The sequence below is a fragment of the Dromiciops gliroides genome, chromosome 2, assembly GCF_019393635.1.
Source record: "Dromiciops gliroides isolate mDroGli1 chromosome 2, mDroGli1.pri, whole genome shotgun sequence".
In the NCBI taxonomy this organism is placed as follows: Eukaryota; Metazoa; Chordata; class Mammalia; order Microbiotheria; family Microbiotheriidae; genus Dromiciops; species Dromiciops gliroides.
The window spans coordinates 145,705,280-145,732,696 of NC_057862.1; the positions used below are offsets into that span (position 1 = coordinate 145,705,280).

At 39.2% G+C, this 27,417-nt stretch overlaps 1 protein-coding gene across 3 annotated transcripts in view; it reads left to right on the forward strand.

Moving 5' to 3' along the window:
• The window catches only part of TLN2 (talin 2), a 604,144-nt gene that overhangs the window by 404,513 nt on the left and 172,214 nt on the right, over positions 1–27,417 (forward strand). For all 3 annotated transcript variants that reach the window (XM_043982393.1, XM_043982391.1, XM_043982392.1), the window contains exons 20-28: positions 5,121–5,288; positions 8,741–9,035; positions 9,770–9,936; positions 13,022–13,150; positions 14,655–14,768; positions 17,124–17,237; positions 20,098–20,232; positions 21,200–21,328; positions 25,366–25,468. In XM_043982393.1, the coding sequence (XP_043838328.1) occupies positions 5,121–5,288; positions 8,741–9,035; positions 9,770–9,936; positions 13,022–13,150; positions 14,655–14,768; positions 17,124–17,237; positions 20,098–20,232; positions 21,200–21,328; positions 25,366–25,468 (1,354 nt within the window). The remainder of the gene's footprint in view (positions 1–5,120; positions 5,289–8,740; positions 9,036–9,769; positions 9,937–13,021; positions 13,151–14,654; positions 14,769–17,123; positions 17,238–20,097; positions 20,233–21,199; positions 21,329–25,365; positions 25,469–27,417) is intronic.

Consider the following 27,417-nt stretch of genomic DNA (forward strand, 5'->3'; position numbering starts at 1 on the left):
GCCCTTTGGCAAAGGGAGCCTCCAGAAAGAGCTCAGCACACTTTTAGCCCCAGAGTCCCTGAAAAGAGAGAATTGCTCTGGTTCCCCATACGCAGGACCAGGCATTCAGTTGCAGAGACTGACCCAAGCCAGGCTCCACAATATAGTTACCGAGATGGATAAGATAAACAAAGGAAAACTCCAGATACCAGGAGTAAACCCTAAAGAGGATAGCAACCCTATTGGAAGTCCAGGAAGTCCCAGAGGAAAAAAATCATCTGGTCACAGGGATTAAAGAAACTGTAGAAATAGAATGGACATGTTAGGGAAGAAAGAATAGAAAGGAAAAGTAAGGAAAATGAACAACTTAGAACAAAACCTCACCCTAGAACTGGATGCCCTGAAAATGGGCCAAACAGAAAACAATGACCCAATAAGATAGCAAGAATTATTTTAAAAGATATGGGGGGAAAAAAGAAAATGTAAGAAATATTTCATTAATCCAGAATAATTCCAAAGGACTCATGATGGAAAATTCTCTCTACATCCAGAAAAAAAGAACTGTGGAATCTGGATGCAGATTGAGCCATACTTTTTTTTGTTTTTTTGTTTTCTTTTTTTCCCCTTTTGTTCTGATTCTTCTTTCACAACATGACTAATGCAGAAATGTGTTTAATGTGATTTTACATTTATAACCTATATCAGATTGCTTGCTGTCTTAGGGAGGGAGGGAGGGAGGGAGAAAAATTTGGAACTAGAAATCTTATAAAAACAAATGTTGAAAACTATCTCTACATGTAACTGGAAAATAATAAAATAATTTTATGATTAAAAAAAGAAATATTACATTAAAAATATCAGGTGTTCAAAAAACCCAATGAACAAACATGACCCTCTATTTTTAGACCTTTGAAAGTATTGTTTATTATCAGATGAACTAATAGAGACCTCTATCCCCAATTCTCTCCAGGGAAGGGAATGCCTTGACATTCTTATTTAAAATAAAAATGGCTTGTCTATTTTGGACCAGCATTTCTAAATCAAATTGAACTGTATCATTACTGTTCCCTCAAGCTTTCCCCAAATCCCCTATTTCTCTTGAGGGTACCACCATCCCTCTAGTCACCCAGGTTGCAATCTCAGAGTCATTCTCTCACTTGCACATATCAAATCAGTTGCCAAGTCTTATCTGTTTTATCTCCATAGTAATCTCCTTCTGTCCACTCACAGTCACAACCTAGTCGAGGCCCACTCATCTGAAATATTGGAATGATTTTCTAATTGATCTCCCTGCCTCCAGTCTCAGCTATCTCCAATTAATTCTCTACCCAGCTGCCAAAGTGATATTCCCCAAGTGTGGCTCTGACCATCTCTCCCTTGCTCCATAAACTGTAGTGGTTCTTTATTACCTTCAGAATCAAGTACAGAATCTTCTATTGGCTTTCCTCAAATCTTCTTTTCCAGCTTTATATATTACTCTCCTCATATGACCCCATCCCGCAAAATTGGCTTTTCTTGCTGTTTCTAATATATAGAATTCTATCTCTCCTCTCTGATTCCTTTGCTCAGGCCACCCCCTACATCTAGAATGCACTCCTCCCTTTATAAAAAAGAAATGTTTTCTTTCTTAAAATTTCAACCTTTACAATCACAAAATAAAACAACCATTTCCATATACAAAATAGAATAGAGAGATTGTACATGAAACCTTGACTCTTTATTAAGTAAAGTTTCCTTTCATTTTTAATGTATTTTATTCCCCCCTCCCAATTACATGTTAAAACAAATGTTAAATATTTGGGTTTTTTTTAAGTTTTGAGTTTCAAATTCTATCTCTCCTTCCCCTCCCTCCCTCTCTAAGATGGTAAGCAATCAGATAAAGGTTATACATGTGCCTTCCTTTTATTTTTAAATAATAGTAAGTTCTACATGTAACTTAGAAAACTGTGGTGCTTATATGTGTTTCTTTCTGACTTTTCTTTTGTTCTGTTGATTTTTCTTCTTTTTTTGCGGGGCAATGGGGGTTAAGTGACTTGCCCAGGGTCACGCAGCCAGTAAGTGTCAAGTGTCTGAGGCCGGATTTGAACTCAGGTACTCCTGAATCTAAGGCCGGTGCTTTATCCATTGTGCCACCTAGCTGCCCTGTTCTGTTGATTTTTTTAATGGTTCCATGATCTTCTTTTTTATATTTTTGTTTTGGGGGGATGAGGGAGTAATGACAACCTATCACCAGTGCCTCCTCTCCTTCCCACCTCTTCCTCACATTCAGAAAAGTGAAAGCAAAATTAGTGCAACAAATATGCATCAAGTAAAACAAATGATCACATTGCCTTTTTCTGAAAATCTCTTTCTCTCTCTCTCTCTCTCTCTCTCTCTGCACCTTAAATCCATCAGCTCTCTATTAGGTGGCAGGTCACATACTTCCTCAGTCAGTCCCCTGTAATCATGCTTGGCCATTGCATAGATCAGATTTCTGTCTTTAAAAGTTGCTAATCTTTAGCCATCTTGTTTTCCTGGTTCTCTTGTGTCTTCATTCTGTATGACCTTATGCACATTTTTCCAGGTCTCCCAGAAACCATCCCTTTGGTCATTTCTTGTGAGGGAAGTGTACTCCTTCCTGACCTCTACCTTTTAGAGTTCCTAGTTTCTTTCAGATCTTAGTTCAAACACCAACTCTTTTTTTTTTTTTTAGTGAGGCAATTGGGGTTAAGTGACTTGCCCAGGGTCACACAGCTAGTAAGTGTTAAGTGTCTAAGGCCAGATTTGAACTCAGGTACTCCTGACTCCAGGGCCGGTGCTCTATCCACTTCGCCACCTAGCTGCCCCAAACACCAACTCTTTAATGGGATTTTTTGTGTGTTTTCCCTGGATTGATAGTACCTCAGTGTGAAAATTACCTTGTATTTTCTTTTTTCTTTTCTTTTTTTTTTTTTTTTTAAGTGAGGCAGTTGGGGTTAAGTGACTTGCCCAGGGTTACACAGCTAGTAAGTGTTATGTGTCTGAGGCTAGATTTGAAGTCAGGTACTCCTGACTCCAGGGCCGGTGCTCTATCCACTGCGCCACCTAGCTGCCCGCCTTGTATTTTCTGCATAATTACCTGTGTTCACATATTCTCTCTCAATAGAATCTAAGCTCAGTGAGGTCTGAGACGACTCATTTTGGTTTTTCTCTTTGGTTTTCCTCTTTGGTTTCATAATGCCTAGAAGGGTACCTTGCACATAGTAGGTACAAACTATAAATGCACATGGTACTTTACACACAGCAGGTACAAACAATAAATGCACACAGAACCTTGTCCATAGTAGGTACAAATCATGAAGGCACATGGTATCTTGCACATAGTAGGTATTTGTTTATTTGAGTTGAATGGAACCTCTCGGTCTCCTAAAAGCAAGAAAAATAAACTAAACCTAACATATTGTTAATTGGCAAACTAGACAGATGGGTGACATATCTAGTAAGTGAAAGTACTCTTTATTCCACAGATGGAATACCCATTTCACTGTATCTCAGCAAGACGAAGGCTAATCATAAACACTGTATCTATCCTTTGCCAAGTGTTTCCTATTTTATGAGAGTTCACAGCTCTCTCCTGCTTTAGCCAGAAGGTGATAGAACAAGTTTTCTTGTTTCTAGTTCTAGTTTTTTTTTTTTTGAACCAGCTTTTCTAGTTTTCATTATATTTGATTCCTATCAGACAGGTCCCAGAAGATATGACTAACTTTAAGATGAACTGATTCCATAGCATCTATATTTAACTCCAAGATATCATGCCTTTGCCTGCATGTTTGGTATTGTCCTCTGGAGACTGAATTCTTCATACTTTACTGATAAGAACTTCAACTGTTTGGAAAAGCAGTTGTCTAAAATGATAATTTTTTTCCATATTACAGTGAAACATATTGACCTGGTGTGACCAAGCACTGCAGATGTATCATATGGTATTTTTGAAAGTTGGATGTATTTCCAGGTTTATTCTTACTCATCATTGGGGCAACTTGAAAAGAGCCCTAGCCCAAGATTCAGAAGATCTGAGTTCAGATCTTCCACTTTCACATTACCACTCTTGACCTCAGTGTCCTTCCTTATCTAGAAAGTGGCAGTATTGGACTAAATAGGTATTTATGGAGGTTTTTTTTTTAATGGAGTTGGTTTTTTTTAAAACATTTTTTCCCTCCCTCTTCTACTCTCCTCACATAAACATATTTATATTTGAAGCTTTTTCAATGGAGTTTTATTTTTTTAAAACATTTTTTCTAAATAGGTATTTATTACTCATGGAAAATGTTCACTGGTCTACAATAGGCTTTATCTATATCTTTTATTTTTATTTATTTATTATTTTTTTAATTTGTGGGACTGAGGATTAAGTGACTTGCCCAGGGTCACACAGCTAGTAAGTGTCAAGTGTCTGAGGCCAGATTTGAAGTCAGGTCCTCCTGAATTCAGGGCGGGTGCTTTATCCACTGCGCCACCTAGCTGCCCTGGCTTTATCTATCTCTTAACAAAGTTTTCACTTCTCAAAACATCCATTTTTTAAAAAAATGTCTGTCTTAAAATGTAAAGGTATAATCTTTAAAAATTTTGCCTGTTACCTGTTTCTCTCCAACCCTTACCCTGTCTTCTAGTACCTGACTCCTGATCCAGTGAAAGCCAGTATTTTGAGGCTGCTGAGCAGACAGTGGTTTTTTGAATAGAATTTAAATATTTGCCATCCACAAAATCATTTGGGTTAGGAAACCCTGAACTGATTTGATTCTGATTTAATTTCTCAAGTCCCTTCCTACTATAACATTCTATCATTTTATTTACAGGGGAACTTGGAAAAAGGGTAAAAAAAAATTAAATGAAGGGCTTAATTCTGAAAGTCTGGTATATGTGAACGTGAACCAGTTATTAAAATGGAAGCCCTTTCCCCAAAATTGATTTATTTCAGGCCACGTACTGGATGAGAAAAATAATATGATGTCAGGATTGCAAGTCTTCCCATTTTGTGATTGCCTTCTTTTTATTTGGGGGGGAAAACACATTTATGAAAGACTCTTCTAAGCAGCCAAGGAAATCTCTCATTTTAATTCCCGCACAATGGGAGGAAGTAAAGGAAAAATAAGAGCTTTTATTCTTTGCTTCTTTTTTTGCAGGATGTACTAATGAGTTTAGCCAAAGCCGTTGCTAATGCTGCTGCCATGCTGGTGCTGAAAGCAAAGAATGTTGCCCAGGTGGCAGAGGATACCGTTCTGCAGAACAGAGTGATCGCTGCTGCAACCCAGTGCGCCCTCTCTACCTCCCAGCTGGTGGCATGTGCTAAGGTAAGCTTATGTTTGGCTGTGGTGCTCCCACTTTTGTAGCTGCTGAGGACTGTGCGGATTTTCATTCCAAATGATTTCAAGTGTCTCCAGGTGGCTTTGGTGGAGTTGTGTTCTAGCCACTCAGTCCTATTTATATCCAGTGCAAACTGACTAGACCCTTAGAGAGTTGGTACTTTTCTTTGGCGTTCTAAGGCAGCTAAATGGCCCCTGGATAGAGCCCTGGGCTTAGAATCAGGAAAAGATTCATCTTTATGAATTCAGATCTGGCCTCACATACTTCCTAGCTGTGTGACCCTGGCCAAGTGACTGAACCCTGTTTTACCTCAGTTTCCTTATCTGTAAAATGAGCTGAAAAAGGAAATGGCAAACCACTCCAGTATCTTTGTCAAGAAAACCCCAAATGGTGTCATGAAGAATTGGACACAACTCAATAACAACAAGAAAAACGTGTGCTCATATACAAGCTTTTATAAATCTGGCAGTTTTTCCATTTGGATTTCTTGTTCTTTCTTTCAAATTCTGTTCAGAAAAGATTTCTGAATTGTATAACTCAGTCTTTGAAAGGTTTAAGTAATCTTTAGTAACTATATCATACTTAACAATATCTTGATGATATCAGAGAGCATTAATCTCTTAAAGAAGTGAAATAGGGGACTCATGGATTAAGCTGCATAGCCTTGTGTGTAACAAAAGCCCTGGCTTATTGTTGCTTTGGAGGTAGGGGTCAGGGGATCTCAGAAGTGGAACAAGTTAAACAAGAGTTAATGTAGTTTCCCTAGTTTTATTTCACTCCCACTACTAAGGAACGAAAGCATCTTGGAGTAGTGGATAGACAACTGGCCTCAAAACCAGGAGGAACTGAGTTTCAGGTCTTACCTCTAAATCATTCTGGCTGTTGGATTCTGGGCAAGTCCCTTAGCCTCTCAGTACTCCAGGCCAGTGGTATCAGACTCAAATAGAAACTGATGCCTTAAGGCTAATTATTGACTTAGAAAACCACAAATTAACATTATCTATGCTGTATCATATTTTTATTTTATTAAGCATTTCCCAATTACATTTCAGTCTTGTTTGGGACAGAGTTTTTGGAGATTGGCTGAATTCAAAACCTCTTCTTTAGGCAGTTCTCTAAAAGTATAAATTGCAGGTATCGATAGTAGATACCCTGCTATCAATAGTAAATACCATCAATAGTAGATGCACTGCTTTAGTAGAGGGCATTTACTCACTTGGGAGTTCCCTCCACCAATTGAATGACCGTTCCAGTTTCTATCCTATCTCCTTTCCAAAACCTTTAAGTGAATAAAAAGGCAGTGGCTTAGACCACTGGTAATCCATGTAATTGTTTGTTTGGTTTTTTTAAGTTCTGAGATATAACTCTCACTTTTAGGGAAAGGAGAGAACCTGGAGACTTGTTGTTCATTCCACTCTTCGTGACCTCATGGACCATATCCCACCAATACTGTCTGTGGGGTTTTAGTAAAGATACTGGAATGATTTGCCGTTTCCTTCTCTAGTGGATTAAGGCAAACAAGAGGTTAAGTGACTTGCCTAGGGTTACTCTGAGGCTGGATTTGAACTCAGGTTTTTCTGACTCTAGGCCTAGCACTTTATCCACTGATGCATCCAGTTGCCTACCTTGGGACTAGTTTTTTGTTTGTTTGTTTGTTTGATTTTGTTTTGTTTTTTATAAAAGAACAACAACTTTCTATTTTGTCTGTTAATTCCCACGCATTAAGCTTGATCCAGATGTTACTTTTGGAAAAAACATATTGGAGGCTATCAGAAATGTTTATTTTTGTGTTATTCTGGTTGGTAAAGAAATACCACAGATCTCATTTAATAGCATTGGGCAACTAGGTAACATAGTGTTTAGCCACAAGAGTGTTGGACCTGGAGTCAGGAAGATCTAAATTCAAATATCACCTCAGATACTTTCTTAGAAATCATCACCTAATCTCTCTCTGCCTCTATTTCCTTCTCTATAAAATGGGGGTAATAATAACACCTTCCTCCCAGAGTGATTTTGAGGATCAAATGAGACAATATTTGTAGAGTGCTTTGCATATCTCAATGTACTATTGTTTGTTTGAAGAAAATTCCCCTTCTTTTAGGTGGTGGAGGAAATACTCTATGTTGTTAATTGGTGTTCATAATGATGGCACTAAAGTGTAAGATCCTGAAATGCCCTTAAGAAAGGTTAAATAATGTTCATTATATTTGAATAGATTTTATTGCATTCTAATTCAATTTGAAGTACCAGAGCATCTCATTCAAATAATGAGAATGTTTAATTAACCAGAATACGTTATTTCTTAACTATCCTGTATAAATTAGAATTTACTGTATTTAATGGATTTAGGAACTAACATGGTAGTTGATTTTCAAAAAGCTTTTCGCATGATTTGATACTCAATGAGTTTTTTAGTGAAATTTCTCAAAAAAAAAATTTTAGGTATACTCAGATACTGTCAGTCTTACTATTATATATTCTCAACAGGCAATCAAAAATACGTGTTGAGAGATGAGATACAGAAGTACGTGCAATCAATTCTTGATTATGTGGGCTCTTTTAAGTGTTTCGAATTCCTACATTGGATATACCCACTTTCCCCTGTATACAAAAATATACTCCAATGAATTTGGGGTTTATCTGCCATTTTGAATTACCTTTGCCATTGCTTCATTTCATTAGCTTGGGAATTTGAAAATTGATAGCATATAAATGAAATAATATGTGCAAATTTGTGTTAACTTTTGCTTAGTGTCTGTAGAGGACAACAATTAATCAGTACTTCCAGGAAGAGGTGGCCTAGCACTGAGATTTTTTAGTTAATTTTTTAATCTTATTGTTATTGCTATCTTGCTATCTTATATCACCTTCATTACATGTAATGTAATTTGCCTACCATGAAACACTATATAAATTGTAACCTTTATTATTGTTCATATAACCTACTTGAGAGAAGAGATTGTTTCAGTCTTTTAATTTGTACCCCTGGTGCTTAACTTGGTACCCTTCCTGGCATATAATAGATGCTTAATAAATGCTTGTTGAATGGTAGATTTCCAAACATATCTATCCCTAATTCCTTTACCCAATGAGCCTTCTTTTAGTGGGGGAAAACATTTTAAGAAGAAAAAAAAGCAGCTTTATACCAATCAATAGTCACCTGTATCTGTCAGTATATATAATATTGCGCATTCATAGACAATCTCCCCACCCACCCTTGCAAAGAAGGCACAGCGGTGTCTTTTATCAACTCTTTTGAGCCTAGATTTGAAGATAGGAAGGCAGGCAGGGGGCCACACGCAGGGAGATTATACCATGATTTATGGAGCATGAACAGAACCCAGACCTTGGAGCAGTCTTTTCAGAGATTCTGGCACACAGTTGAGATTGATTAAAACCACTCTGTAGTGCCAATGACTCTGTATGCGTCCTCTTGCAGGTAGTGAGCCCTACCCTCAGCTCCCCGGTATGCCAGGAACAACTGATAGAAGCTGGAAAACTTGTGGACCGTTCAGTGGAAAACTGCGTCCGAGCCTGCCAGGACGCCACGGATGATAGTGAGCTCCTGAAGCAGGTCAGCGCAGCAGCCAGTGTGGTCAGTCAGGCCTTACATGACCTCCTGCAGCATGTGCGGCAGTTTGCCAGCCGAGGGGAGCCGATTGGACGCTATGACCAGGCAACTGACACCATCATGTGTGTTACAGAGAGCATCTTCAGCTCGATGGGGGATGCTGGTAAGTGGCTTAGATTTGGACGTGTTGATTTTTTTGGTTCCTCTAAAGATTTTGGGCAGGAGTGAGGGGTGAGAAAGAGAATTATAAATTCTAAAGTAAATTACAGAGAGGTGTTTATTGCACTAAGAAAAGAACTTCATAGAATTCATTACAGGGATTATGCTGAAATCGGGAGCAACTCTTTATTTCAAACAAACAGATGTGTTTCTCTGGTAGCTCAACTTATTAAGTAGTAATATACAACTTTTTAAAAAATATTTCTGCATCTTCCTTGAATAATTTAAAGCAAAAGGATTTTTTCACATATTTTGTAGGGGGGTGTGTGTGTGTGTGTGTGTGTGTGTGTGTGTGTGTGTGTGTGTGTGTGTGTTGAAAAATGAAAGCTTACATAACCCCAGCCTCTTTCTAGACTTTGGTGAGAGGATTTTCCTTTTTTTTCCCCTGTAAAAATTCAGTCCAGTTTGTTTCTCTCTTCATATTAATTCTTTGCAGAGGATAATTAAATTCTAGTTATTTAGGACGTGTGGGCTTGGCTCCCACAGAAGACATTTTTTTGTCTTTCTGGTAAGGTGTTGAGTCTGCAGTTGCTGTTCCAAGGGACTGGTATAAGGTTTGAGTGTTTTTGCACTGGGCTTAACTTCTCCATTTCTATATCCCTCTTAGAGGTCAGCAGACTCCTATAAAACATCTAAGAGAGTAGAGGTTTGAATAGCATCACCTGTATCTTTCCCTAGGTGAAATGGTTAGGCAGGCCAGAGTCCTCGCTCAGGCTACCTCAGACCTTGTCAACGCCATGAGGTCAGATGCTGAGGCTGAAATCGACATGGAGAACTCCAAAAAGCTTCTGGCAGCTGCGAAGCTCCTGGCCGACTCCACCGCCCGCATGGTTGAAGCTGCAAAGGTAATTAACATGGATTCGATGTGCTGAAAAATGAATCATGTAAGCTGTTTCACTGAGGAATTTTGTTCCTCTTCACATGCTGTTCTACTAATCTACCTATGAGATAATGTCATCTCACTGATGAAAGGGTTCATGGAGATCTAGTCCAACTTTTCCTTTTTTATAGAAGAGGAATATGAGGCTCGGACAGATTTAATCTCTTTAACCAAGCTCATGCAGGTTAGCAAATTCAGGATTCAAATCCAGTTCCTCTGAATACAGATGCAGTGTTCTTACTGCACCATATTTGTCATTTTTTGGTTTGGTCCCTACTTTTGACTTGATCGGTTTGGCATATTTGCATCACCAGGGCAGGTTACCTGTGTCTTATAGTCTTAGAGAGTGACATGGTACCCTGAAAGGTCAAGGAACTTGCCTATGGTTACACACATTAGTATGTATCAGAGGCAGGACTTAAACCCAGATTTATAAATGTATTAGTTATTTATCTAATTCCTTTCCTCTTCCTCTTCTTCCTCTTCTTCTTCTTCTTCTTTTTCTTCTTCTTCTTCGTTGGGGTTAAGTGACTTTCCCAGGGTCACCCAGCTAGTAGTGTCAAGTAATAATAGTAAGCTAGCAGGATTTGGATTTAGGAAGATGAGTCTTCCTGACTTTAGGCCCAACACTCTCTATCTACCTTAGCTCCCCAGCAAAGTAGCTAGGGAGATCCTTTCTCTTATCACCTCTTTGTGTTCATGCTTGGTCATAGTAGTTTTGCAGCACATAATTTTAGCATTGTTAAAAAACATAGTTGGGGCGGCTAGGTGGCGCAGTGGATAAAGCACCGGCCCTGGATTCAGGAGTTCCTGAGTTCAAATCCGGCCTCAGACACTTGACACTTACTAGCTGTGTGACCCTGGGCAAGTCACTTAACCCCATTGCCCCGTAAAAAAAAAAAAAGATTAAAAAAAAAAAAAACATAGCTTGATAACTTATCTGCCAGCACCTATTGGCAGGTGGTACAGGAGGCCAGGTTGGAGACTTTGAGCTTGTGAGAGTCAGAAAAAATATCTCAGCAGAGCCTCTATCACTTCTTCCAGAGCTGCTTCCAGGGGGCCCACCCCTATCAGGCATACCCCCCCTGCTTCATTTGTCTTGTCTCCCAAAATTCTTAGAGCAATTTTAAGCTATAAAAAGTGAATAAGGACTTTGACTGACAAGCCAAGGCAAAGTCTAAACACCATGAATATGGTAGGAAGACAAGGGGAAAGGAAAACCTGCAAAAATTGGGGTGTCCCCAAAGTCTCAGTCTCCATTATTAGGTGCCCTTCCTCTGCCTTGTTCCAGGCCCTTTTTGGGGCCCTACTTGCCCTATTTCTGAAATATAGAGGCTGGATGAGATCATCACCAAGATTCCTTCCAAATCTAACTCTTTGATCTGTGAACATCCAGCAGGTTCGGAAGCAAGTCCATAGAGGCAGAGCAGTAGCTTATTCTGGGTCACATAGCAGAATTGAGCTAGACCTGTGATGAGAATCCCCTCCTTTACTGACTGCCCAGTTCAGGAATCTTATACACAGTGTACTACTCAATGAGGCTAAAAGAGCTAAGTTAGCAATGAAGGGTCCTGTATCATAAAATTATTTCACCATCCCAGTCAATCATTAAGCATTTATTAAGCATGTGATTGCCACAAAGCTAAGTGGTGGACCCAGAAAAAAAGGCAGAAGCGGCCTTTGCCCTTTATGAACTTGCTCTTTGTCCCATAGAAAATAATTCAATTTAAGTAAATGTGTTCAGTGCCTGCTCTGCGGTGAACACTGTTCCAGATGTTGGGGATAAGACAATGCCAGTGATCTCATGGAGTTCTAGTTGAGGATGAAGATATGACACTTCCCTAGTAATTGCCTTATGGATGTCATTGTGTTCTTTCTTTGACGCAATTGCGTGTGCTGTGGTTGGGAAAGTGGGGATAAGAGAACTTAACCGCAATTAAACCATTGAGACTTTTTTTTTTAGTTCTGCCATGTATTAGCAATTATATTTCTATTCCATCCACCCTTACCCACTTCACATAACCTCTCCACCTTATAAGAACCTACCCAGACTCCTAAGCCTTGAACGAAAATGAAACATCACCCCCAAAGTACCAAGATTTTAGAGGGGTAAAAATGGTGCAGATAGAGTATATACACAAGATCCCTTGGTTCCTTCCCCCTGTGGAGCTTCTTCAAAGTATCTTATTTCTTTTGCTAATGCACTGAAGGGGAACCGCCTTTTATCGCTGTTATTTGTTGACCCTTATGACAAGAAATATGGTCTTTAGCAAAATACTACATTTTAGCAAAATTCCTTTACAGCGTCAGAGTTTGTGTGTTATCTCTGACCTGTTCCCGGCCAGAGTTTCCCATAGGTTTGCATTAACCCTTTATAGTGCCATAGGGAGGAAACATCCCATAGCGATGATTCACAGCTTAGTTCTGAGGTTATAAATGACATTTTCAATTTAAAAATTAAATTAAGTGATTTTTTTTTTATTGTCCTTAAAATTATTTCAAGCATTATCTCTCTGATCCTGTGATAACTTACATGGAAAGAACTGCAGAGACAAGTCCAATCTTTACTTAAAACACAAAGACCGTCCAGCATATATCCTTTACTCACAGACCCCCCAGGGCTAGAGAATTTATCACCATATCCCAAGGCAGCCCTACTCACTTTTTGTTAGCTCTATTTTTAAAAAAAAATTATCAAATTGAGCCAAAGTCTGCCTCCCCATCATTTCCACATAGTTTTGCCCTGTGGGATTAGCAGAACATGTTTAATACTTTATTCACATGGCAGCCTTTAAAATCCTTTAGGATCTAAATCTTAGGGCTTAATGATCTCACCTTGACTTTCAGAGCCTAGCAAAGCATTGTTTGAAACATCTCACGCAGCTAGTTTCAATGGCAAAAGGAAGCCTCTTGATCTTAAAGGTATCACTTGGGAAAATTACCTTTGCCTACCAGCCAACCACATTCAGGACAGAATTAGATGAAAGAAGAACCGAAGGCCTTAATTGAACTCCCTGGACCTCTTGAAATCTTTATTTTCACTGTTACAGGGTGCTGCTGCTAACCCAGAAAATGAAGATCAGCAACAGAGACTGAGGGAAGCTGCTGAAGGCCTCCGTGTAGCAACCAATGCAGCTGCTCAGAATGCTATCAAGAAAAAAATTGTCAACCGGTTAGAGGTCAGAAAAGGGGCCTTTTGTCTGGTGTTTTTTTTTTTCCTTCTTGGGATTTCTGCTTTTTAGGTAAAACAGGCACTGTACAAATAAGCAGATTTGTAGCATATCTTCCTGATTAGTAAAGTGAATTCAAAAATTTAACCATTGGCACAGTTACAGAGAATTCCTATCTAAGAAATTGATTCTATTGAAGGAGAAGGGATTTCAGGTCTGTGGGAACTCTGAAGTGAGGATTAAAGTAAGTTCTCAAACTATCATCTCATTTGTACCAGAGCAGATATTTAGATAGCTAGAAACTTTAGTATCAGAAGCAGTTATATTTCTGTGATTCTTTTTTTTTTCCAGGAAATTGCTTATTTAGGGTTATACAGTTTGGTAGCTAATTGTTATGATATGGGAATGATTGATCACATACCAACGAGTGTTTGAATGCTACTTTCTTGAATCTTAGGAAACAGGGAGATTCAGTAGGGGAAAGAACATTTTAAAAATAAGGAATGTCAGTGAATTCTCATCGTAGTTAAAATGCGTAGTTCTCCCATATATAAATGTATATCAGATTTTATGTCATGTATTCAATAGAGAATCTGACTACCAAAATTAGTATGGAATGGAAAAAGTGTGTGTGTGTGTATGTGTGTGTGTGTGTGTGTGTGTGTTTACACACGTGCACACATACACACTTGAACAAGCCAGAGAAATCCATTACACATGCAGTTGTCCTCATCCTGGTCCTTCAGTTACTAGCTTTGAGATCAGTTCGTCGAAATCTCTACGTAAACATGTACCAGACATGAAAGTTGAACTTAGCCTTTTTATTTAGGAACGGAGATAGGCGACCGCACCAGAATTATAGCCATAGTTTCATTGTTTTTCTGGCGAGGCATTTCATAGGGTACACGTGTTATTCTTTTACCCTTAGGAAAAACGTGAAAGTGAAACATTTGTATTTGGCCTAGAGTTGCATGGAAGGCGCCCCATTATTATTATTTTTTTTTAAAGAAATCCTCCTTGGTGCCACTTATCAATACTATAAGGGGTGAGATTGTTTCTTGTCCCTTTCTAAAAAAAGGCAAAGGGAAAACACCACTTCTTATACCAAGCTAACTTGATAACTGGTCCAGGGAATTGAATCTTATGATGGATTCCAGGGACACTGTTAAAAATCATCAGTGATGGGGCAGCTAGGTGGCGCAGTGGATAGGGCGCCGGCCCTGGATTCAGGAGGACTTGAGTTCAAATCCGGCCTCAGACATTTGACACTTACTTAGCTGTGTAACCCTGGGCAAGTCACTTAACCCCAAATGCCTCTCTTTCTCTCTCTTACACATACACACACACACACACACACACACACACACACACATCATCAGTGATTTAAAAAATCAGTATCTACTCATGTCTTCATTTTTACATGTATAGAAGAGACCGGGCTGCTTTACATGTAGGAAACAAAAAAATAAACCTTAAAAAAATAAATCTTTCCATCATAATTCCTCCTTTCAAGGTTGCAGCAAAACAGGCTGCAGCTGCTGCTACTCAAACAATTGCAGCATCCCAGAATGCGGCTGTTTCCAACAAGAACCCAGCGGCACACCAACAACTTGTCCAGAGCTGCAAGGTAAGTACCCAGACTGACAGAGTACAATGTCTATTGTAGATGATGCTGAGAGTGTTACCACTCTAAGTGCCTTGCTAATTTAGTTAATGGATATCATTCAGGCCCACTAATCCAATTCACAATGGCTCACATTTTCCAGGTGTTCCTAAGTCTGCTTTTTGTCAGTACTCGGCTTTCTCCCCCCTCCCAGTTCTTTCTTCCCTGTGTCCTGAATTTACTTTCTTCTCTTTTTTGAAAGATGCAAAAATCAAAGCCATTCAGTGGCCCAGCCATTTGAATGCTGTGAAACTGTAATAAACCGTTTAATTTCCAAAGGCCTTTCTTCTGAAGAGCTGGCTACTTCTCATTCATCCTTTACACTTGACAATAGTGTTTCATTTTCTGCTTTGCCCTCTGCCCCGTTGGCTGCCTGAGCCCACACCTTGAGTCTTGGTTCCCACTTGGCCTCTACTCCACTTTCCTTTGGAGTTGTCCATTGGAGCCTTTCTGTCTCTTTTTTTATGAGGCTTCTTCTTCAGCCAACTAGGCCACACTGAGCTTGGGTCTCTCAGAAGGACTGAAAATGGTTTGATCTGTCAGATCCCATTGTGTGGCCATTTCTTAGATACCTATCTGTAACACGGTTGATCAGAGCCTTTTACAAGCATGTTAAAAAAAAATTAATCAGGGAAGAAACATGATACATTTTTAAAATTTAATTTGAACACACTGCCCCCTCCCCTTCCTCAACTTATGTCTGTGAAATGATTTATACCTAGGGTGTGGGGGTGACTAAACTACTACCATCTCAGAAGCAAATTTATCTTTGGAAGGAAATAGTTGATACTGCCATGGCTCTCTGAAAACAAGGCCCAGATTCCATATTCCCCAGCATTAGTTCTATAGAGCACTGAGCTCTTCAGTAGAAAAACAGGAGGCAGGCACTGCAAAGAAAAGGCAAGAGGAGCCAATTTCTGCCTCGGGCTTCTCACACAGCTATTTGGGGCTGCTGCTGCTGGATGGGGGAGCACTGCTGTGTGTGAGCTTGTACCATTGTTTGAGCTGTTGTTCTCCTCCTGAGTTTGGTTGCTGCAGGGCCTGTCAAGCAATAAGGAGCCCAACGGGATATGGAAATGGGCATTTCCACTTCTCAGGAGGTGCGTGAAAATCAAGTTAATAGACTTCCAGAAGAAAAGGCTCCCTTATTTGAAAAAAAAAAAAAGACTAACAAATAAAAAGCCAGTCAATACAGCTTCCAGAAAAATAGGAGGTTTATAATTTACCAGGTGGAGGTTAACTACAAAACCCACTGAGTTATAGCTTTCAACAACCTGGTTAAAGAGCAAAATGTCATGATATTGGTGAGCAGGACCCATACTTCAAAGGGCTTGTTACTTAAGGCAAAGGGAGGCGGGGGGGAAGTTAAGTTCTTTTGAAGTAATTATGCCAAGCAGTGTGTGGACAATAAGCTTCCATAGACTTGGAATTCTGATTCTCGCTGCTTTTGGGAAGTCTTTTATATTTGGAGAAATGAGATATGTTCGGTGAAGGTGAGAAAAAAGGAACTGTGGCCATCTCAACTAGTTCATGAAATAGACACATCAGATGAGAGCTAAGTATGATGACCTAAGCATGAAAACCAGGTCGTCCTAACTTTTAAAAGTATTCACCACCTACCCTCCTCCAAATTGATTAATTTTCTTGCTTTGGATTAATTGATGACTTCATTTTGGCCATAAATTATGCTTACATCTTGGTTTTTAGTCCAGGATCCTATAGGTGAACGAATGATTGATAAGAGATTTATTAAGTGCCATAATTTGCCAGGCACTAGGCTAAATGCTTTAGATAGAAATGCAAGCAATTCCAATTGAAGAACACAATTTGTAAAGGGAAGGTAAAAGGCAGGGAGTATGGTATAGATAGGACATAGGGCCAGGAAGTGATGTGAAAGTCTGGAAGGTAGAGTCCAAGGTTCTGATAAGAAGCAGATAGCAGGAGGGCCAGTGGCATGGTTTGGACATGGCCAAACTATATGAAAGTAATCCATGCAAAGTTGGCTATACATACATTCTCTTAAGTTGAACTCCTGGTTTCTCTGAGCTAGCTCTCACCCCTCAGCACCTTATAGCATCTGCCAGGAAGAAGCTTAACTATAGAGTCAAACCCTGTGTTTGTAAAGCCTTCTAAAGCCAGATATGCTTTCTAAGGTCTAGGACGTGCCTTTGCCTACCAAGGAGATCATATAAATGAATTTCACGTGCGAGAGAAACCTTATACTAGGTTATTTTCCTACCCACTCTGGATAATTCCACATAATTACATTCCCCAGATTACCCAGAGGTGCTTAATTATATTTTCCCTTGCTTCCCACAGGCAGTGGCTGATCATATTCCTCAGCTGGTCCAAGGGGTAAGGGGAAGCCAAGCTCAAGCAGAAGATCTCAGTGCTCAGCTAGCTCTCATCATTTCCAGCCAGAACTTCCTCCAGGTAGGTAATATTGACTAACCCAAACCAGGACATGCAGAGCCTCCCACCAGTCATGTGTTCGATTCGCACTGTCCTTAAATAGAGAAATTTCTTAAATTAAAATTTTATTTTATTTTAAGATCTGTCGCTCTTCCTTCTCTCTTCTCCTCCCCAACCTCCAATAAGAAAGCAAGAAAAAACCTTAATTACAACCATGTATAGTCATGCAAAACCAGTTTCTGTATTGGCCGTGTAAAATGTATATGTGTATCTGTCTAGCTATATTTGTTGCATGTGATTGTTCAGATAGATTCATAGTACATATTAAAGTTTGTCTCAGACTTCACTAAATCTTTCACCTATCAGGAGCTGGGTACCATGTTCCATCATGAGTTCTTTGGAATTGTGATTAGACATTGTATTGATCAGAGTTTCTAAGTCTTTCAGAGCTATCTGTCATTATGATATTGCTGTTATCATATAAATTGTTCTGGTTCTGTTCACTTCACTTTGCATCAGGTCATTAGTCCACAAGTCTTCCCAGGTTTCTCTGAAACTCTCCCCTTTATCATCTCTTGTAGGACAGTAGTATGCCATCACATCCATGTACCATAATTGTTCTGCTGAGTCTCAGCTGTTGGGGATCCCTCCTGCCCTTCCCTCCAGATTCCAATTCTTTACCACCACAAAAAGAGCTATTAAAAATATTTTTGTGCATATGGGTCCTTTTCCTGTTCATTTGATCTTAAAGAGAGAAATTAGAATGCCTCCTGCAGCTTCAACAAATGTTTTGTGGTGGAGTCAGACCCCGAAGACTCTCTTATTATTTTTCCAGTTTCAGAGGAGATGAATTGCACTTGGCAGAACAGGATGCTAAAATATAGCCAAAGTCCCTTGGGGCAGATATAAATGATAACTGCCCCCCCCTTTTTTTTCAAGGACTTTAACTGCGACTTACTTTTCTCCTTTCCTTTTTAAGGAAAGGAAGTGAGGGAGAGAATGTGATAGACTGGAAATGTTGATGAACAGGCTTTAGCTGATTATTGCTTTCAGTTTGAAGTGGGAGTTAGCTAGATTCCGGAGCCCTTAAAGCAGTCAGTCAAAAACTGTGCCTTAGTCTCAAGTCTTTGTATCTCCTCCAAAGATATTCTGGTTTTATCCTATAAAGAGGGAAAAGCAGTCGACTCTCCAGTCCTATTCAGGGAATGTGGTGCAAAGAAATTGTTATAACTCGTTTTGTTCCCTGACAACACACTGGATGGTTATCCATTTTCAAGAGATATGACAGATGTAGATATAATTATTAGGAGTCATGATAGGGACTGATTCTGTAATTTCATTGGTTGAAGGAATTCCTTCTAGCAATGCAAGTTAACACTTTCTCTCTACCTGATAGTCTGAGAGAGTAGCCTAGATTCCTGAAAGTGACCTGGTCAGGGTAACATGTCAGAGGTGGCATTTGAACCCAGGTCTTTCTGGCTTCAAGACCTGCTTTCTATCTGTCATGCCATATTGCCTCTCTAGAAAAACCACCATTTTCACAGTGGAGTATTTACTCCTAATTCTTGCCAGTTTCTCAGTGCATTTTATTTGTGCATCTGTATCTTATAGGAAGAAGACCCTTGATCCTTGCCTATCAGGGATTACTTCCTAATCCCACATGGTAGCGTGATGTTTGTTTGGGTTTGGGGGTTGGGGAGATTCTTCTTCAGTGATGATTTTGCCCATCTCAGTAGTGCTCCTGATGATCTGAACTCAGGCATCTAACTACTGTTTCTGTTGCCCAAATATTTTTGTAGAGAACCTATGGAGATTAAGGGAACACTATCGGGTTTTTCTCATTCCCAAATTAAAATCCAGCCTGAAACACTTTCTAGCTATGTGACACGGCAAGTCACTTAACCTCTGTTTACCTCAGTCTCCTCAACTGTGAAATGGGGATAACAGTACCTACCCTGCAGGATTGTTGCCAGGATCAAATAAAATATTTGTGAAATGCTTAGCACAGTGGCTGGAACATAGTAGGCATTATATAAATGCATGTTCCTTTCCCTTTCCAAGACACCAAATCCTTTTTGAACCTGTCACATGCTGACCTTGATTAATTTTACAGTCCTTTTTCAGTTGCTACAGACCACATCTAGATCTGTATGAATTAACTTCCATGTACACTAAGGTGGCCAAAAGATTCATCCTCCTAGAGCCAACCTGGTTATGTATATGCATCCAAACCTACGCACTCGTGTGTGTGTGTGTGTGTGTGTGTGTGTGTGTGTGTGTGTGTGTGTGCGCGTGCGCATTATGTTTTTCTTCAATAACTATAAAGATACCACATCTGAAATTTAACACTGTAGCCCTTGTGGTATGTGAGTTTACAGAAGTGGCATTAAAGAGGAGAGCATTGGGAAGAACCGAGGTCTGGAACAACAACAAAAAAAATCCCCTTATTTGCCTTGTTTGTTTTCTTTTTTGTTCTATGTCCTTGATAAAATAAACACCCTTCATTAATACACATCATTAGCTATTCTGCAACTTAAAAGTCTTAGGGAGTTTCCAGAGGAACTAAGAAGTTAGGTGACTGATCCACAGTCATACTGCCAGTTTGAGTCAGAAATTGAAGCCATGTGTTCCCTGGTCTGGGACTGAACCGTTTAGCCATTCCCCAGCTGGAAAGCGATCTGGCGGAAATTAAGTTTAGAGCAGTGCCTCACACCATATACCAAAATAAGCACTGAATGGATACATGACTTAGATATAAAAGAGCACAACATAACATAGACAAATTTGAAGAGCAGGGAAGAAATTACCTTTTGAGTCTCTGAACAGGAAAGAGTTCTTGACCACACAACAGATTCTCAAATTGCTTTCTGTTCATATCTAGCCGGGAAGCAAAATGGTGGCCTCTGCCAAGGCTGCGGTTCCTACCGTCAGTGACCAAGCTGCGGCTATGCAACTGAGCCAGTGTGCCAAGAACCTTGCGACCAGCCTAGCGGAGCTAAGGACTGCCTCCCAAAAAGTAAGTAAATTTCAGATCTCTTGGTACTAAAAAGCACTAAAAATAGTTAAGAGCTTCTTGGTAACAGTTTTGGGGTAGGAGTAGATGTTTCGAGGTGTGCTTTGAATACTCTTTGGAAACCTCCTTTAATATATTAAGGTTTGTCCTTTCATTGAGCTTTTTCCCATTATCTCATTTGCCTATTTGTCACCTTCAGTTGAGACAATTTTGGGAAAGGGAGCCATGTGTTCTTCTTGCCTCCCTCCTGAGATTGTGACTAGGGCAGATATTTCTAAGGTTAGATCTCTACTGCTCTCTGCTAGCTAGTTTTGTGTCATTTAAGGTAGCACTAGAAGCTTTGGTGTTCATTGGTCTATGTGGCATGTAAACCTCTCAGCTGTATGTTTGTTCATATTTGCCAAAAGACAATTTGTTAAACTAGTAGAAAAACTTTTGAGTCGTGTTATTTTCCTGTTTTACTTCAACTACCTTTGTTTACATAAATGCTTTAAGGTCTTGCACTACAGCATCTGACTTGGTAATAGAGTATGTCTCTCTTGGACCCAGTGGAGGGATGGAGAGACGGAGGGATGGAGTGAGCATTTATGAAGTGCTTACTATGCAGAAAGCACTGTACTAAACACTGAGGATGCAAATAGAGAAGTTAGCCCCATGCTCTCAAGGAACTCACATTGTAATGGGGCAAACAACACATATGGAAGGTTTCAGGTGCAAGTCACATGGAAAGTTCCCATAGTCCTCAGGGTACAAAGGTGTTATGTCTCTTCTTTAATGTCATTTCTGCTAATAAAGTCATATCGGTTTCTGATGTTGAACCATCTGACAGTGCCAAGGACTTTGGTGGCCAGAACTTTGCATTTTAGGTCTTCCTTATATGGCTGTGGTCATAGCCACAAGATGCTCTTTCCCCACAAAGTTCAGTATGTATGTAAATGTTTCCTGTTTTCATTTGTCCTTTTCTGGCTAGGCACATGAAGCCTGTGGCCCAATGGAAATCGACTCTGCTTTGAACACTGTACAGACTCTCAAAAATGAACTACAGGATGCCAAAATGGCGGCTGTGGAGAGTCAACTAAAACCACTCCCTGGAGAAACTGTAAGAAGGGAGAATGGGATGATCAGAAGTGACATTTTTGTTTGTTTCTTCCTAGAGAATAGGATTAAAATCTGAATATTCTTGTGAAAAAACAGCGTGGGCTTTTGTGATATCTGTGGAGAGATCCATTGGTGTATGTGGTTTCAGTTAAGATTCACTGGTGGTCGAAAGAACCCTGTTTTCAAAATAACCTGGGATGCATAGAGCTGAGCTAACCCCACTGCAGCAGAGAGCTAGAAAACAGTGCTGAGGCCTCCTTCCCAGAATAACTGGCCCCTTCTTCTGTGCGTGATACAATTAATAACATTCACATTTCCTCTCCCAAAATTCTTTGCAGAGGGAACTCGGTGTGGAACCCTGCATATAATATCCAACTTTTTTTTAAAATATATTTTGATTAGGTTTTCTGAACTCTTATTGTTCTCATAAGGGAGGGAAAAGAAATAGATGGGTAAAAGGAGATGATAGAAAAACAAAAGATATTAATAAAAATTTATTTTAAGAAATAACATACTACATTTCAGAAATAAGGTTTAGTGACACTTTCTGTGTTATAGTGAGAGGGTTGATGGTGCAAAAATAACAGCATCCTGAAGAGAGGGATAATAGATTATTATTAATAATAGATAAATAAAGATAATTATTAATAATCACAGTAATAGATAATCAGTAGTCCACTGAAAAAAATCAGTGGACTTGCTGTCAGAAAGCTCTGAGTTCACATCCTATCTCTTGTCATTTACTACATTTGCGAACTTTGGCAAGTGATTTAATTTCTTGAGCCTCGGTTTCCTCATCAGTGAGTTGGACTCAGTGGCCACCATGATCACTTCTAACTCTGAATCTATAAGCCCATGTCTAGAAGACCAGGGTTTTCTTCCCAGCTTTGCCACTAACTAGATACATGACCGTAGCCATATGACACCCTTTCTTCAGCCACTTTATTTCGTTTTTGTTTTTGTTTTTTTCCGTAAGGCAATTGGGGTTAAGTGACTTGCCCAGGGTCACACAGCTAGTAAGTGTTAAGTGTCTGAGGCCGGATTTGAACTCAGGTACTCCTGAATCCAGGGCCGGTGCTTTATCCACTGCGCCACCTAGCTGCCCCCACTTTATTTCTAAAATAATGATACCTATTCTATCTCACCGTATTGTCAAAGCTTCAGAAGGGAAGATAGGTGAATACACCATCCACATACAACGTGATGATCAGTATTTCTACTAGGGATATGATTTGGCCCATCATATAAATGAAGTCATAATATCTCAAGGTGATTTATGTCAGGATTTAGCTCTTGTAAAAATTTACTAGTCCATATATTTTGTGTCAGGCTGCCTTTCCTTATTAACATATACTGATAATGTAAAGCATGTAAACAGCATTCTTTTCTATTGCTGCTGCTGCTGCTTTTACTGGGTGAATAGATAAGTGGGTATTTCTAAGCCTCGGATATCCCATGGTGTATTCCTGTAAATGAAGTTGCCTTACTCAAAATAGTCTGAAAGCAGTTGAATGCCCTCAGGCACATTCCATCTCAGTTTCCACTGACATTTTCTGAATGCAGCAAACCTTTTACATTTTGGATGCATCTCAGCTGCAACTTTATATTTTTATCTGGAAATATATGAATTACAGGCAAGCATTTCCAGAATGGAAGTTTTTATTTCTGCTGTTGCTGCTAAAATTAGGTTTTTGTCCAGATTCTTCTAGAAGTACTATGAACCTGGAAATGCTGTCTTTGCATCAATATTCCTAGTATTATAGATTTAGGAGAGGCATTGTATCATAGTGAAAAGAGAAACAGCCTGGGCAGCTAGGTGGTGCAGTGGATAAAGCACCGGCCCTGGATTCAGGAGGACCTTAGTTCAAATACAATCTCAGATACTTGACACTTACTAGCTGTGTGACCCTGAGCAAGTCACTTAACCCTCATTGCCCCACACACGGAAAAAAAAAAAAAAAAGAAAAGAGAAGCAGCCTTAAAACCAAGAAGACCTCAGTCCAAAGCCCACATCTGACCCTTACTGACTATGACTCTGGACAAGTATCCTGAGGTCTCAGTGTTTTAGGCAGCTCTTTAAGATGGTAAATTATAGAGACAATGATGACCTGTCTTAGGAAAAGGTTTTCTCAAATAGGAATCCCTTGTATCAGTTACATCACAGATTCAGTCCTTAGTCCTGTCTATCTCTAACCGTAGACTTTAAAAAAACCAACTGTTCCAACCTCCCCCCATCCACCCCTTTCCAGATGAAGAAATTGTATATATCCCAGAGAAGTGATGGCCCAAGGTCACCCAGGTGGTAAGTGGTAGAGCAAGGATTTGAACCCCAATCCTTCAATTCCAAATCCAGTATGCTTTTCCACTGGTGACTAGGATATAGTGACCATATTTTAAAAAAAGGAGACAACAAAACAAAAGCCAGCCTTGTATTTAAGGGTCTGTATTAAATGTTGATATATCCTGATAATGCTTTTAAGTTTTGCATTCAAATAATGACCCTTAAAAAGTCATTTGTTGATTTCTTCAATGGTATAATTTATCCTGGTTACATTTATTCTGCTTTTAAATAACAGATTATACATTTATCACAATCAAAACAAGAGGTTGTGCCTTAGATGGAAAATCAACATTTATGCAGCATCTACTTAATATGTAAGACAGTATATTAGATACTAATGATACATAAGAATAAAATAGCCAGGGGCAGCTAGGTGGCACAGTGGATAGAGCACAGGCCCTGGAGTCAGGAGGACCTGAGTTCAAATCTGGCCTCAGACACTTAACACTTACTAGCTGTGTGACTCTGGGCAAGTCACTTAACCCCAATTGCCTCACCAAAAAAAAAAAAAAAAAAGAATAAAATAGCCCTTACCCTCAGGGAGCTTACATCCTACTAAGGAAATTTGTTAAAGAATCCCATTCCCATCATTTTATTGACCATCCCCAAATTCTCCTTTCATGTTAACTGCACAGTTTGAAATAGAAAAATAAGGTTAAACATTTTCAAAAATCTTTCATTCAAATAAGTTAAAGGAGCAACCCTTCTGCCCACTTAGTTGATTCACTCTTTTTTTGTGGGGGAGGGGGGGCAATGAGGGTTAAGTAAGTGACTTGCCCAGGATCAACCAGCTAGTAAGTGTCAAGTGTCTGAGGCTGGATTTGAACTCAGGTCCTCCTGACTCCAAGGCCAGTGCTTTATCCTCTGGGCCACCTAGCTGCCCCCCCGATTCACTTTTTTTTTTTTTTACATATAAGGTATTTTATTTTTTCCATTACATGTAAAGATAGTTCTCAACTTTTGTTTATACAAGCTTTACAATTTCAGATTTTTCTCCCTCCCCCCCCTCCCCTAGACAGCAGGTAATCTGATATAGGTTATATCTATATACCTATATACCTATATATCAATATACATATAGATATAGATATATCTATACACACACATATATATATACACATAATAACATTAATCCTATTTCTGCATTAGTCCTGTTATAAGAGAAAAAATCAGAGCAATGATGAAAAACTTCAAAATAGAAAAAAAAACAACAGCACCAAAAACAAAAGAAATAGTATGGTTCATTCAGCATCTATACTCCGCGGTTCTTTTTTTTTTTTTTCCCTTGGATTTGGAGATCCCCTGATTCACTCTTAAGGATTTGCAATGAATATTCAGAAATAGCTTTCAAAGGAGTCATTATCATTAATAATAATGAATGTATATAGCACTTCCTGATTTACAAAACACCTTCATCTCAACCACCCTTTGACAGAGATAAAATAAAGTTGTCTTAGCCCTATTTTATAAATGAGGAAACATTGGCTGGGAGCAGTGGAATGATTAGTATGTGGCCACACAGCCAATAAGCTTTAGAATTTCAATCTCTGATTCTAAGTTCAATGAACTGTACTCTATACCTTGCTATTCTAGGTAGAAATGAATTAAGACACTGACCAGTGTTGTTGTTGTTGTTGTTGTTTCATTTCCTCAAAATGAAAATAATATTCCCTCCTCCCTCCAATCTTTTGTTTTAGCTTGAAAAGTGTGCTCAGGACCTAGGAAGTACCTCCAAAGCTGTGGGGTCCTCAATGGCCCAGCTGCTGACTTGTGCTGCTCAAGGCAATGAACACTACACAGGTAGGTGCTTCTTCATTATTCATAATGCCATACAGTAATGCCATAGCCAGCGATGAACAGAGAAATATTTCGGTTCTGATATCCAGTAGCTTTTTATTTGTTGAGTGTTGAGGTTTTTGTTTTTTTAAATCCTCTTTTGCTGATGGTGAGAGTTCCAGGTGTCATTGACCATCATGGATAGAAATTTGTCATTAAAGGAGTAGCTGGGGGGCAGCTAGGTGGCGCAGTGGATAGAGCACCGGCCCTGGAGTCAGGAGTACCTGGGTTCAGGTCCGGCCTCAGACACTTAACACTTACTAGCTGTGTGACCCTGGGCAAGTCACTTAACCCCAATTGCCTCACTAAAAAAAAAAAAAAAAAAAAAGGAGTAGCTGGATTAGTTACTGAAATGTGTGAGTAGGAACTTCCAGGATGGCACACTCTAGTAAATTTAGAAGATGTCTCCAAATCATTTTTTGACAGAGTTGTGCTTCCTAGGACTAAAACATAGAAATGTGCATCATTTCAGTGGTTAAGAGCCCTGCCTGGCTTTTATTTAAATTGGTTATCTTGTAGCGCATCACCTATTTCTTAGAGGAATCCAAGGCACATACATTAATTCTGTGGAAAGACAGTAGTCATCACTCTTCTGTCTGTGTGTGCTTGTGTATGTTGGTTGTTCTTTATTTTTTTGTTTTGGTGGGGGGTGAGTTCTCTCTTCTACCTGCTCCTAGCTCTAGTTTCAGATTAAAATCATTTTTGTAACATGTAAGCCAGAAATCTGGGAATTAGTTAACACAATTTATTTTTTGTTTTAGGGGAAAAAATTGAATATCATATTGCTTTCCTTCTCAGTGGGTGGGGGATGGGGTGGGAAGGAGGGACAGAATTTGGGACTTAAAATATAAAAAGACTGTTAAAAATAAATAAAACCCTTTTAGAAATGTTTCATAAGGGGGAAAAATTGACTCCAGACTATCTACTGCACTGCTACCTCTTGCCTATATTAGCACTTACTGATAAATTGCTGACTAATTGGAGTTTTCTTTCCCTCATAAAAATGAAAGATTGGCATATTCTGGCTGATTGAGTAATCTAGCAGATAGAGAATTAGTGTAGATATAATACTAATTTTCAAAGAATTTGAATACAAGAAAATTCTTATCACAGAAATAGTCTTAAACTTAATTTTACCCTTCCTTCATAACTCAGAAGGTACTTCAGGATCTTGTATTGTCTAAGGATCTTCATTATGAACACACTTTATCACTGTCCTATACTGCATACATTTTCTTTTTATTTACTTTCTCTGGTTGTTTGGAAAATGTTTTAAGATGTGGTAGAATAATCACCAGACTTGGATTTGGAAGAACTGAAGGCAAATCCCAGTTGTAACAGTTACATTCATTCTATGTGACCTTGAGCAAGTCTCTTAGCTTTTCTGAAACTCAATTTCTTATTCTGTAAAATGAAATTAGTAATCGTTTCACTTCTCCTTGTGTTATTGTGATAAATGTGAGTCATCGTTATTATAGTTGAAGCAATATTTACTGTTATCATCTTTAACTGTCATTCTTAAGGTCTTATCCCATCTCTTAATTACTACTTACTCCTTGTATATGGCGATGCTTTTCAAACTCACACTTCCTCTGAGAGCACCTCAGAAGAAAGGTGCTCTCTTATTTACTGCATATGTGTGTACATTCGTGCACATAAGCAGTTTGGTTGGAGGGTGGTGCATTTGCTTCTTTTGTAACCAACACAACTACTTCATGGACCTTGCTGCCATTGGGCAGTATTCTGCCTCTACACTTTGAAGCTTCCTCTCTCTCTTCAGTACACATTTTTCAGTAAAGCGGTGGGCTTAAAAAAGAAACATGGGCTTGGTGTCTAGTACAAGGTCTTGCACGTAGGAGGTGCTTTATAAGTTGAGTATTTAAAGGCAATACTAATGGAAGACATGGAGATTG